At 38.4% G+C, this 13,355-nt stretch overlaps 1 protein-coding gene across 2 annotated transcripts in view; it reads left to right on the top strand.

Annotated features, from left to right (window-relative positions):
* Window positions 1-642: 642 nt before the first annotated feature.
* The window catches only part of TBC1D31 (TBC1 domain family member 31), a 67,114-nt gene continuing 54,401 nt past the window's right edge, over window positions 643-13,355 (top strand). The window contains exons 1-4 of one of the 2 annotated variants that reach the window (XM_036925512.2): window positions 643-899; window positions 3,342-3,488; window positions 5,460-5,575; window positions 8,776-8,954. In XM_036925512.2, coding sequence (XP_036781407.2) covers window positions 823-899; window positions 3,342-3,488; window positions 5,460-5,575; window positions 8,776-8,954 — 519 coding nt within the window. In that variant the 5' untranslated portion in view covers window positions 643-822. The remainder of the gene's footprint in view (window positions 900-3,341; window positions 3,489-5,459; window positions 5,576-8,775; window positions 8,955-13,355) is intronic. The other variant, XM_036925511.2, reaches the window with a different exon arrangement.

The following is a 13,355-nucleotide window of genomic DNA, read 5'->3' as shown; positions in this document are numbered from 1 at the left end:
TGGGAATCATAGCACTATCAACTTTATAGGTTTACTATGAGGATTAAATGAATTAAATGAGTTAATATTCGTAAAGCACTTAAAAGGTGTGATACCTAGTAAGCACTACAGAAGTGCTAAGTAAATTTTTACAAAAATTCTTATGCCAGTATTGTTGATGTCAGGTTGTTGATGACATTACTTTTCTGGCCTGCGACTGGCAGACTTAACACTAATACTGGAGCCTCTTGCTAGATAATTTAATTGAAAAAATAATCATGATGATGGTGAAAAGATCAGTAAGAGTGGACTCCATAAAGATTCTTTTGAGCCCCAGTGCTCTATAAAGGAACCCTTCAATTTTCAATGCATTTGGATCCTTGCTACCCCGTCTCTGCAACCCCTTAATCCCTAAAAGCAATGTAGAACGGAAGGCAGGGACCACAGGTGGAAGTCAATTTCACTGGGTGGGAGCCTAAACCCCAGAGGACCCGCAAGTGCAGAGTTACCAAGCTATTCCTCGTGCGCTACCTGCAGAAAACTACGATTCCCATAAGGCCTTGGGCCCCGGGGGCGGCCCTAGAAGTGGGGCGGAGTCTAAGAAAAGGTCATTGGCCAATGTCATTGTCCAGAGCCGGAGAGGTCGCCTAGGCTGTGTTTGGGAGGGGAACAGCCTTCCGATTGGTTGCAAATAGACAGTCTGCGCGCGCATTGGTACTGTTGGCGGGAGTTCCTACCGCCTCTGCCGGCGCCCAAATTTCCCGGGCCGGGGCCGCGGGGCCTGCCTAGAACCGCTGGGACTGTTGTTCTCCTGGCGGGCGACGGCCGCGGGCGGACTGCGACATGCAGAGCACAGAACTGGGCAACAAGGAGAGTGGCAAGATATGGCACCGCAAGCCATCCCCGGCCACTCGGGACGGGTAAAGGCCGCGGCGGGAAGGCGCAGGCAGTGAGGGGGATGGAGGCCCGCGAGGGGCGGGCCCGCGTCTGCGGGGAGGCGTTTGAACGGCTGTTGGGGAGGGTCTCGGGAGGGGATCCAGGCCCCGGGTGGAAGTTCGGACTGAGGCTCTGACTCTTCCCCGGGTCCCTGAGTTGGGCGGTCTCAGGAGACGCAGGTGGCCGGAGCCTAGGCATGCTCCAGGCGCCACGATCCTCAGAGACCACTTCCCAGTCCTGGAGGGAGTCAGGTCAGGATTAGTGCGGAGCGGGAGGCAGGTGTCATATACACGTGAGAATTTGCTCTTCTGGTGTGTGCCGGGACTGCCTGCCGTGATTATTATTAATTACAGCATCCCTACAGTATTCTTGGCACGTAGTAGATGTTCAGTAAATATTTTTAAGTATTGCAGCTAGAAGAGAACTCGAGAGGAGGAATGGATGCAGGGAAGGAGAAGAGTGCACTCCTTCCTTTTCCCAAAGCCGCAGTTTAGCCATCCTGACATCATTGTGTGCAAGCAGGCGTGCATGCATCAACTGTTTGTTGAGCACCTGATATGTGCCAGGCTTCTAAGAACTGGGCGACAGCAGTGGAACAAAACAAACTTCCAGCACTCTGGAGTTTACAAATTAATGTGTACGGCGGAGAGCGCGGGGACTGACGTTCCACAGTTGGGGCGGCCTTCTGGTAAAGCCGGCGCTGCTGCTGTTTTGTTTTTTTATGGACTGTTTTTTAAGGCCAGTTTTAGGTTCATGGAAAAATTGAGAGGAAGGTTCGGAGATTTCCCGTATGCCCCTTGTCCCCCCAACATGCATAGCCTTGGTGGTAGTGGTTTATTTGTTGAAATTGATGAACCTACATTGACACATCGTCATCACCACCCAGAGTTCAGTTTACATTAGGATTCACTTTTAGTGTTGGACATTCAGTAGTTTTGGACAAATGTGTAATGTCATGTATCCACCTTTATAGTATTGTGCGAAGTATTTTAACTGCCCTAAAAATCCTGTGTGTTCCACCTATTCATCCCTCCCTTCCCAGCCCTTTTCATTCTCTTCCCCGGTTTCTGCCCTGTTTGAGGCTCAGCCTCTCCTGTGACTTTAATGGAAGCCCCAAAGAGGTGCCATCTTTTTTCCAATTGCTGCCCACAGACAGATCGTATTGCTTCCAATTCCCTAAGATTTCATGCATTTTGCCGCATCACTTGAGTTCATGTTTCAGTGTGTTTTTTTGTTCTAGTTGATCCTTTGGTTGCTCCTCAACAAATCAATGGACTTTTAAGTGCCAGCTACACATGCCCAGAGAATAGTGCTGGACATTGTACCAGCAGCTTGTTTGGTTTCCAGTTGCTGACAAGTCCCCTACCAATGCTGTTGTCCCTTCGACTCCACTGAGTAAAAATTTTTGTCTGGAGTAGGGATTCTTTCATAGGGGATTTTTATTTCCAAGTTTGGAGTTTATGTAAATGCCATCCCTACTTCTGAAGTTCTCTTGCTGACCCATAGTGATTTTCTTCCTTGTTGTTGTAGAATATTTAGATATACATGCAAGCTTCAAAAAATGAAAGAAATTAATGTGCAAATGTCCTTATTTGCTTCTTCCACTAAAAGTAGCTTTCTTTGTGTTGGTTAAAACCCATTGTTAATGGTGTTGAGAGGAAAGGAGCACTGACTATGGAATCAGATGGGCTTTAGGTAAACTAAATGCCTATTTACTGGCTCTGTGACCTCAAGCAAGTTAATCACTAAGACTAAGTGGAGATAATCCTACCTGCCAGGCTTGTCTTAGGGTGTTACGAAGACCTTAAATTGGTGTCTTGTGCATCTTGTGTTCAGTAAATATTTGATGTTTTTCATATGTTTAAGAACTGAGAAACTCTGTAAGGTAACCTATGAGCAATAAAAGACAGTTGTTCTAAAATAAAATACCCCTCTGTGTGATTTATATGAAAAATAAAAGGCAGAATGTTGCTAGTAATTGCGATTATATCTAGATGGTAGGATTATAATCAATTGTGTTTGTTTACTTATTTGTGTCTTCTTTTTTGTGTGTATTTGCCATTTGAGCAATGATCATGTAATTTGTAACTCAAACACATAATAAATGTTACAGAAAAAGGACTGAAGGAAGAAGTTGTTTGCTCTGAGTTTAACTGCCAGGGAATATTTTAATTATATTACTAGTCATCTCAGTACATTTATTCCCCCCCTCCCCTTCAGGAATGTCAAAGAAAAAACAGAGTTGGACAATAGTTAAAATGGTAAAAACAGCTTTTATTTAGGACTATTGCAAAAAAAGACTTCAGTATTGAACTGGGTTCAATTCGGTATACTATAAAATTAGTGAAGCATACTATTGAAACCATATTTTTCATAATGATAAGTAATGCCTGACATAGAATTTAAGGTGTTTCTTTTTTTGACAGAATTATAGTGAACATTATTCACAACACTTCTGATTACCTTCCCAAAGTTTTGCGATTTTTGAATATGGCTTTTGATAACTCAGGTGATTGCTTAATTGCTGGGGACCATCAAGGAAATATCTATGTGTTTGACTTACATGGAAACAGGTGAGCAGATTCTTTTGATATTTACCTTATTTAACAAGTTATTCACTGTTTTAGTACCTGCTCTTACTCATTCAGAAAGATTTATTAGGTTCTTACTGTATTTCAGGGACCTTGTAAAACACTGTCCTAAGTGCTATTGGAAGGAAGTGAGAAAGGATAGAAAGATAATATTTTTAGGTTGTTTTAGAGAATTAAAGTTCTGGTTTTAAGAGTATCTGTAATACCTTGTTTTTGTAGTGCCATTACAGAATAATGAACTTCAGTATCAATGATGCTTAGCACTTCATTTACTTATCTGTTGTTACTTACTTTTCCCAATCTCTGAGTATTAACCTTTACCAACTTCCTTGTCTAATGTGTCCAACCCTACCCTTATTCTGGCTGCCTCGCCTTCTTATTCATGAGAAAATAGATGCCTCCAAGCTTTCGTTCCTCCTCCCCAACTACAACCTCAAATATATAATCAGTCATCCATACCTCTTTGTCACTTTATTCATAAAAATAGGTGATCCTAATTTCTTTCCGTGTGAATCTCTGTCTTCTATAGCCACCCCTGGGACTCTGCACCTGAGTGTTCCTCTCTTTTATTTTTGTCCACTGTCCCTTTAGTCTCTGTCTATAAATACTCACAGCTGAGAAGAGGAGTAAGTTGCAGAGTTGAGACTTGAAATCAGGCCTGTCTGATTCTAAAGCCCACTGCATTAGGCTCCCTGAAAGTCTTCCTAATTGCCCAAACCAATGGTCTCTTTTCAGTTCTGGTCTTCCCAGCCTCCCTGAAATTTTTTTTCTTTTGCTTTAAGGTACAACTCTTTCCTGATTCTTCTACTTCTCTGATCATCTTTTCCCTTGCTTTCCTGACTCTTCCAGTACCTACGCCTTATTGTTCTGTCGGGCGTCTGTCTTTGGCCTTCTTCCCTCTGTATTCCGGGTGTTCTCTTTGACAGTCTCGTTACCACCAAGCCTCAGGCTTCAGCTGCCATGTAAATACTGTTAACTCAGACCTACCTCTGCTACCTACTGGTATCTCCGAGACTGGGCTGTCCAGTGCAGGAGCAACTAGCTGCGTGTAGCTCCTGAGCCCTTAAAAGGTAGTTAGTCCAAACTGAGATACATTGTTAGCATAAAATACACACCAGGTTTTGAAGACTTAGTATGAAAAAAAAAAAGATGTAAAATATCATTACTTTTCTTATTGATTACATGTTGAAATTATATTTTAGATACACAAAAAATTAAGTAAAATATGTCATTAATGTTACTAATTTCACCTGTTTCTTTATACCTTTTTTTAATGTGGCTTCTAGGAAATTTTAAATTATACCTGTGGCCCACATATTTCATTTGGACAGCACAGCTCTGAATGTTTTGCAGGGGCCTTTAACTCAACATGTTTAAAATCAGACTTATTATTTCCTATCATTAACTCAAGCTGTGTGCCCTGTACTCTGCTAAGCCCCTAACATATTCTTTCATTTAATCATCACAACGAGCTTTTGAGATACCTTTTCTTATCACTTGTCACTTTATTCTCCACTTAACAGGTGAAGAATTCCTGATTCCTCCCTCCTCACCCCATGTCTGAGGCCTCACCAAGCATCTGTCCACTTCACTGCTGACATTCTCCTATTCGTCCTTCCCATTTCATACCCAGAACTCTAGTTGAGATGCCCTGTGGTAGCTTTCTCAGTGGTCTCTTCTTATCCCTCTCTCCATTTGCCCTTGCCGCCAGCATCATCTTCCTAAAAGACATGCCTGGTCCTATTTCTGCTATGCTGAGAAGCTTTTGAAGGCTTCCCATTCCTTATAAGTAAAATCCAAACTCCTTTACGTGGCATGTAACACTCTTCATAATCTGTTTTTGGTCTACCCATTTTTCTGGGCTTCATTTTCTTCATCTCTAAGGGCTTCTCCAAAGTACAATTTATGATTATTAGAAGAATTTCTGATACTAATGCAGTAATCTTTTTATAGGTTTAATCTTGTTCAGCGAACAGCACAAGCTTGCACAGCTCTGGCCTTTAATCTTCATAGAAAATCTGAATTCCTTGTGGCATTAGCTGATTATTCTATTAAGTGTTTCGATACAGGTAAGCAGTCTTCCTGTTTATCTTTTGAAGCAGAGTAAAGTATAGACTGAAGTACTGCAAGGAGTTTGCCAGTCTGTATGGTTTGAGGGAGCAGACCCTACAAGATGGCTTTCATTTCAGACATTAGCCACAGTTTGGGGGTGGGGGTCCCAAGACCATCCTCAAATCCAGGGTTCCCCGTAACTACCACAGATTTGATAATCTAGAATGACTCACAGGACTCAGGAAAGTGATATTCTTATGATTATGCTTTTGATGTAGCAAAAGTTTACACATTAGACCCAGCCAGAGGAAGAGATACATAGGGTAGAATCTGGGAGGCTCCCCAAAGAGAAGCTTTTGTTTTCCTCAGGGACACATTACCCTCCCAATGTGTAGCCATCCACACTGAGTCTTGCCAAACCAACAGATTCATTCAAGCTTTGATGTCCCAACATTTTACTGAGGCTGCATTGTATAGCTAATGATTGATTGGATTATTGCCTATCTGGTTGAACTTAATTTCCAGCCCTCTTCCTGTTTCTGGAGGTCCGGCTGGTAACACATGGCCCAAAGCCCCAATCTTCTAATCACTCACATAGGTTGGTCTTTCTGGTGTGACCAGCACCCACTCTGAGGTTCTCTCCTTAGCATAACCCATCTGCTGTTGTCTGAGGGACCTATCATGCATAACAAAGACAATGCTGTCACTAGGAAAATCCCAGAGGGTTCGGGGTTGCTTCCTTTGCCTCCTAGGAGCCTGGCAAATGCCATCTCTCTCCTTGAAGGCCTGATTCCTCACTGAATAGTTATAAGGAAAATACTTTTTAATGTAACCTATGTATTTGATACCACATTTTTTTCTAGAGAACGTAGAGTTCTGTAAGCTTAACCTTATTAAGAAAATGATATCTTGACTGTATTGTTTTTTCTTGTTTTGAAGGTAATTGATATAATATTTAGAAAGATATATCAACAATGATAATAATAGTGATAACAAACACATGGTGTTCATTCTTTGCCAGGTACTATTCTATGACTTTATATATATTAATTGATTTTAATCATTATAATAACCCACTGAGATGGAAACTGTTATCCTCATTTTGTAGATGAGGAAGGTGAGGCACAGAAATAACTTGACTAAGGTTCCGCAGCTTGTAAGTGGTGGAGCCAGGATTCCTAACCTGATAGACTAACTGCAGGGTCCCTGCTCTTAACCACTGCTACACTCTGACTGTACATGCAAGATGGAAAGACAGTCACCCTACAGTAACGCCCAGAGATAGACAGTGTTTTTATAACAGGGCCTATCTTTCCAGTCTGTTTTCTATGCATATGCCTTTTTTTATATTCTAACAAGTATATGCTCATCCTGTATTTTGTTTTGTGGAGTCATTTTCTTACATCATTAAAAATTCAGATAGTTGAAATCAGTATCTAATATTCTAGTCTGAGATGTCTGCTGTACCATAATTACCTAACCTGTTAGCTATTGGTGGACTTCAATCTGCTAACAGTTTGTGGTATTACAAATACTGCTGTCACAGAAATTCTGAAAAACTAAGTCTTTATACTCACCTGTGATTACTTTCCTTACATTCCACCCATTCCTTCTCTCTTCTTGGTTCCATCTTTTTATAGTCTGTTTGTCTGATTGACCCCCACCCCATGAAGCCCCTTCCACAGATATTGTCTCCACCTCCCCAGCCGCCTCCCTCTTTCTTCACTGCCAAATCCTGCTTCTTCACAGATGATCATATTCTGACCTCTGCTCCCCCCACTCCTGCTGTGGAGGCTCCTCTCTCCGTGGTCACTAGTAAACTGTTTAAGTCCTCTTTATACTTTCCGTCCTGTGTCTCAGTAGCACTAGATGCTTTGGGTTACTTTGTGTCTTAGTTTTCATACTGTTACCGCTCTTGGTTCTCCTGCTTTGCTGACAGCTTCTTAGTAATCTCTCTCCTGGGTTCGTTTAATGGTTCCTAGACTTCTGGATTTTTGGCCCAATGAAAAAGAAAAAGTAGAGGAACCCACAAAAGTTGTTGGCTTTTAATTTTGCTAATTGACATTGAAAAGAAAACAATATAACTTCATTTCATAAAGCAAGGGATTTTTTTTCTTTAACATCGAGAAACTTGGAAGGATATAATACCAGATTAAACACTTTAAGTTTAACTTTTTGAAAACTCATTACATTATCCTTATTTTTCTTATTCCACTGAAGACCAGTGAAAAATTGACTGTTAACTAATACCAGACTTGAGACCAATGTTTGGAAACCACTACTCTTTCCCTAACTGTTTATCTCTTCCTCTGTCTTCAGTTTTGAACTACTTTGTATCTTAATGTCACCCAGCTTTGCATCTTGCTTTCTGTTTTCCTCCGTTCCATCTTTCTGGAGAAAAAAGTTCTGAACATAAAAGTAAACCATGCATACCATAGAAAACTTGTAAACACAGAAAAATATAAAGAGGAAAAAATGACTTACAATGTTACTACCCAGTGACAATTATCATGAATAGTTCTTGGTGTTTTATCTGCCAGACTGTTTTCTCTGCTTGTGTGCGACACACACACACAGACACCCCTCAGAATCAATTTTCAAAATCGAAGTCATTATCTCTTCTTCCCACACTGCTAAACCTGTCCCTCCTTATTTATTTCTTACATCAGTTAATAGTATCACCACCTGTTTATATAACTAAGCCAGAATCACTGGACTTTTAACTCCTCTTATATCTCAACACATCCAGTTGACCACTAAGTCCTTTCATCTTCTCCTTCAGAGCTCTTGAATTTGTTCCTTTCTCCATGGCCACATTCCTAGTTTAAACCCTCCTATCGCCTGCCTGGATTTTTTCAGCAACAAATAAATTAGTTATCTTGGCTAACCTCTTCCCTCATTCCATTATATCCACCATATATCTTTAAAGTGCTCTTTCTAAAACACAAATCAGATATAGTACTCTTTCATGTAAAAGGGTTACTCACAAGAGAAAGCCCAAACCTCCTGGTGTCCCATGTAAGGCTCTTCTTACACCTTTTTTGGGCCTGATCTCCTTATACCTACATGTTACGCATGATACTAACACATCCCACAGTGTATGGTATCAGCTAGCCAAAGCTGCCATTTTTGTAGATGTTAATGGAGGTGCCTCAGTTGAGTCAGTTCTTGGATGATATATGTTTTACCTGTACAACTATTGTGCTTTTTGCCACAGTCACCAAGGACCTAGTTAGCTGGATGAGAGGACATGAATCTTCAGTGTTTTCAATCTCTGTACATGCATCGGGGAGATATGCCATCACTACTTCTTCTGATACAGCACAGCTGTGGGACTTGGATACCTTTCAGAGGAAAAGAAAGCTGAACATTCTCCAGTCTGTGGGTATACAAAAGGTCAGTGAGAAGGGCTTCTTGGGCTTGTTTCTTAGTCAGCAGGATTTACAGATGACGTAAGAGTAATGATTCACTTTGCCCCTTATAGAAATGTTCTCATAGCTCAGTAGTAAGCAGTAAGCAAAGCAGAGTGGCCTGCAGAATTGAAGACATCACCTGTGGCTGCAATTTATAACTTAACTGAGGTTTTTAAAAAAATTACTGTTGTAGTATGTATCTTCATCTTTAGTAAGGTGATAGTTTTTATTTAGGTGATTGGTTTTGTTTTGGTTTTTAACCCTCCAACATTTTCTTGCGAAAAATTTCAAACATACAGCAGATTTGTTAGGATTTCACAGTGCACACATGTACACCCACCATCCAGACGCTACCATTAACATGTTCCTGTGCTATCCTTTACTGTGCTTAGGTTTTACTGTACTATATTATGGATCTGTCTCTTTTTGTCCATCTGTTTGTTAATTTTTTTTTTCTCCTTTTAAAGTAAATTGCAGACATCAGTATATTGCCCTTAAATACTTACACATACATTTAATTGACTAGGGCTCAGTACTTATTGATGTAAAATTTAAGTATAATGAAATGCACAAATCTTAAGTATACATTTCTTTAGTTTTAACAAATATATGCACCTTTGCAACCTGTGCAAAACTATCATTATCATCATCCTAGAAAGTTTCATCATACCCGCTCCAGGTAAACACCTACTCTGATGTTCCATCATAGATTAGTTTTATCTGTTCTAAAATCTTACATAGATAGAGCTAGTCAGTAATGGCATGTGTAAAGCTTGTTTCATCCCCCATGTTTTTGAGAATCGTCCATGTTGTTGTATCAGCACTGAGCAATATTCCATTGTATACATTTTTATCACTCTTCTTTAAATTCCATTTCTTTTGCTTTTAAGGTTTAATTTTTTTTTCTATTTGATTAGCTAAATGCTATTTTCAGGATTGCCCGAGTCTCCTGTGTGATTATGTTGCTTCAGGTTATATTATACATGCAGCATTGCTTTTAATTTCTTGGTTACTAACACAAGCAGCTAGTAGTGCATGTGGACCAAAAATTTATTTTTCAGTCTTCATGGAAATCCCAGAGTTCTTTAGTTTACCTTTAATAATTAAAAAAAGATAAACGTTGTAGCTGGCTTACCCTTCAGGGGTTTAGGCCAAATGTCTTAGTAGGCATTTTCTTCTTTAATTGCTTTAGTTAAATTGAATTTTAAATTCCAAAGAAGGGAACACTTGGAGTGGAATCCACAATAGAAACCAAGTTATGAAACAATGACACAAAAATCGTCTGTTCTTTTTACCGTGAAATTAAATAAAATTAATTACATTGGATAGTCACCAATTCTAACCTTGCTTGATCATGTAGATATTATTGTTTAAAAAACAGGACTCCAAGTATTAGTGATGTGAGAATAAAATTAAATGTAGAAAATGTATATATAGTATGCAGTATGCATATAAGTATGTTGTTCTAAAATAATAGAGCACCATAGTCCATAATTTACCAGCAAACTTGTTAATAGGAATATGTTTTTTGTTTCACAGTCTAAGAGCAAAATTGAGGATATTATGTGTGTACTTGTAGAACTATGTTAAATGAAATAATTTTAAAATGTTGAAACTATTCTTAGCTCCTGGGCTATGCAAGAGCTGGAGTGGGGCCAGATGGTCACCACTTCTGGCTTATTCTGTTAAAAATAGGAAATAACTGTCAACTAATTTTAAAGTAAAACTTGCACTCTTATCAAGTTTTATCAAACTTATGTTTTTATTCCAGTTTCTAATTCTAAATTTTGAATGGAATTTCTGTGATTTTTTTTTTCTTTTTGATGACTCAGTGATATATGATGCTATGGGTGCATTTTATTATGTCTCTTTTAATCTAAAACAGTCTCCTACGATTTGTTTTTTTCCATGACATCAATTTTTTTTTTGAGTGCCGGAGACCAGGCCAGTTGTCTAGGAAAATGCCCCACATTCTGATTTGTCATACTATTTCATCATTTATTATTTAATTTGTTCTCCCACCTGTATTTCTTAAAAACTAGAAGTTAAGTCTGAAGGCTTGAGTAAATTCAAGTTAAACATTTTTGACAAGCTATTTACTTACGTGAAAGGTGAAATAGTAATACTACCTTAGGGTTGGTTTCAGCATTGAATGTGATAATCTCTGCAAAGCATTTAGCATAATGCTTCTTGTACAGTAAGTGCTTAGTAAAAGTTAGCCGCAATTGCTGCTATTTCTGTTGTTGTTATTATCTATTGCCATCTATTATCTGTTTCTATTATGGGATTATCTCAGAACAGTTAGATTTCTTCTTGAAAGGTTGCAAATAACTGTATTGTTTTTCTTTTGATCTACATTAAATAGATGCACTAACTACATTAAATAAATCCCTTACTAACATTTAGAAACCCAAGTTTTAAAGTCAATCACTCAGCAGCAAAATCTGATCTGTCCTGAGTTCATTTGGCAGCAGGCTCTGGACTGAATTTACGTGAGGCTGAAATAATGATATGTTTCAATGTGGGGTGTTGCTCCACGTCACTTAAGGGTTCCACATAATGTTTCAGAATATGCATCATACTACTTTTCTCAAATTGGAAGTAATTCTAAATTCTGGAATAATCTGAGCCCAAGGGTTTCAGATAAAGAACTTTGACTTCTAAATGTTTTTAAAGAACCTACCACTCTAAAAGTAGTATAGTACAGAGAAGACAAGTAGTGACTTTATAGCATCTTACTACCCTGATGGACAGTGACTGCAATGGGGTGTGTATGGGGACTTGATAATATGGGTGAATGTAGTAACCATAACCACAATGTTGCTCATGTGAGGCCTTCATAAGGTTGTATATCAATGATACCTTAATAAAAAAAAGATTCATTAGCATGAGAAGAGCACTTTTGGGGAGCAAAACATAGTTTTTCTTTGTATAAAGCTAACAGCTTGAATTGACTCTCCAAAAAAACATAAAAGAACCTACCACTCTAACATCTTTCTGATTTTTGTACCTAGCAATAACAAAAATTAACACTAATGGTTATAGATACCAATTGTTGAGTACTTACTATGTACCTTACACTTTGCTTAGCTATTTTTAAGCTTAAATAATCTTAAAGGGTACTGTTATCCTTATTTTTACAAATGGGAAACTGAAGTTCAGAAACATTAAGTAACTTGCCCAGTGTCACAGAGTTGCAATTTGAATCCAAGCCTGTCTTACTCTAAAGGCATTCCATTACACCATTCTGCCTCTCAGGTAAACCAGTTATACCTCTTCACATTAGTAAATTTTTATTCTTTTTTCGATACTCGGAGATAAAATGTTTAGCTCTTTAGTCAAGGATTTTGGAAAAAATCCTGAGATTTCTAATTACTATAGTTCAACATGTACCAGAAAATGTTCTGTGATGAATGTCAGAAAACATTTAACAGAGTGTGTTACTGAACTTAATTCAGTGTCTGTATACAGTGGGCAGTCACTAAATTTTTGCTGAATTTTGCATTTGACTTAACTTGCTCCTGTTACTTACCCTGAATTATTTAAACTTTGAAGAGAACTCACATTCCTCTCAAAAATGAATTGGAAGGCCTAGGATTTTCATACTTTGTAAGGAAAAACCGCAGCCCATCCTTGTATCCAACCCTCTAAAAAATACATTCTGTTAGTGCTTTGGAAGTTTTTTTTTAAGCCTTTTATTTTTGTCAATAGATGACACTAAATGACATGATTCATTAGGAACAATTTTATAATCATTAAAATCTGGTAATTAAAATCACACATCTAGTAATGAATAATCATGTAAGCAGTAATCTATCAGTTATTCCCCTGAAATAGCAATTGATGCTCATTAACTTTTAAGCTTTTGCCTCTCCTAGTAGGAATAAACTTTTTTCTAGAAAAATATTGCTAATTATAATGAAAATGTTAAGTCACTTTTTTTTTTTTTGAGAGGGCATCTCTCATATTTATTCATCATATGGTTGTTAACAACAATAAAATTCTGTATAGGGGACTCAGTGCACAATCATTAATCAACCCCATGCCTAATTCTCAACAATCTGTTAAGTCACTTTTTTTGACATTGGTTTTGAAACAATGTTTTAATGCATTCATTATAGATCATAATGTATTCACTGCAGATTCTTTCTATAAGACCTTCATATTATAAATCTGCCTGAATCTGTTGGCAAAAGACCTACCAGAGATTGTCTTTGACAAAGTGAGCCAAAGACAAAAGTGAAAAGCTGGATCAGGCAAGACCAGTAGTTGAGTTAGCATTTTTTTACTGTGTCTTAGTAGTAGTAGTAATCCCAAATAAATTGTTTTAATTGGCAATATGTTCCATAGTGCATTATGTATGTGTGTAGTTTTCTTAAGCACT

Source organism: Manis pentadactyla, chromosome 3 (genome assembly GCF_030020395.1).
Source record: "Manis pentadactyla isolate mManPen7 chromosome 3, mManPen7.hap1, whole genome shotgun sequence".
NCBI classification, from domain to species: Eukaryota; Metazoa; Chordata; class Mammalia; order Pholidota; family Manidae; genus Manis; species Manis pentadactyla.
Note: the sequence above shows the minus strand (reverse complement) of the source record. Positions and strands in the feature narration are given on the sequence as shown.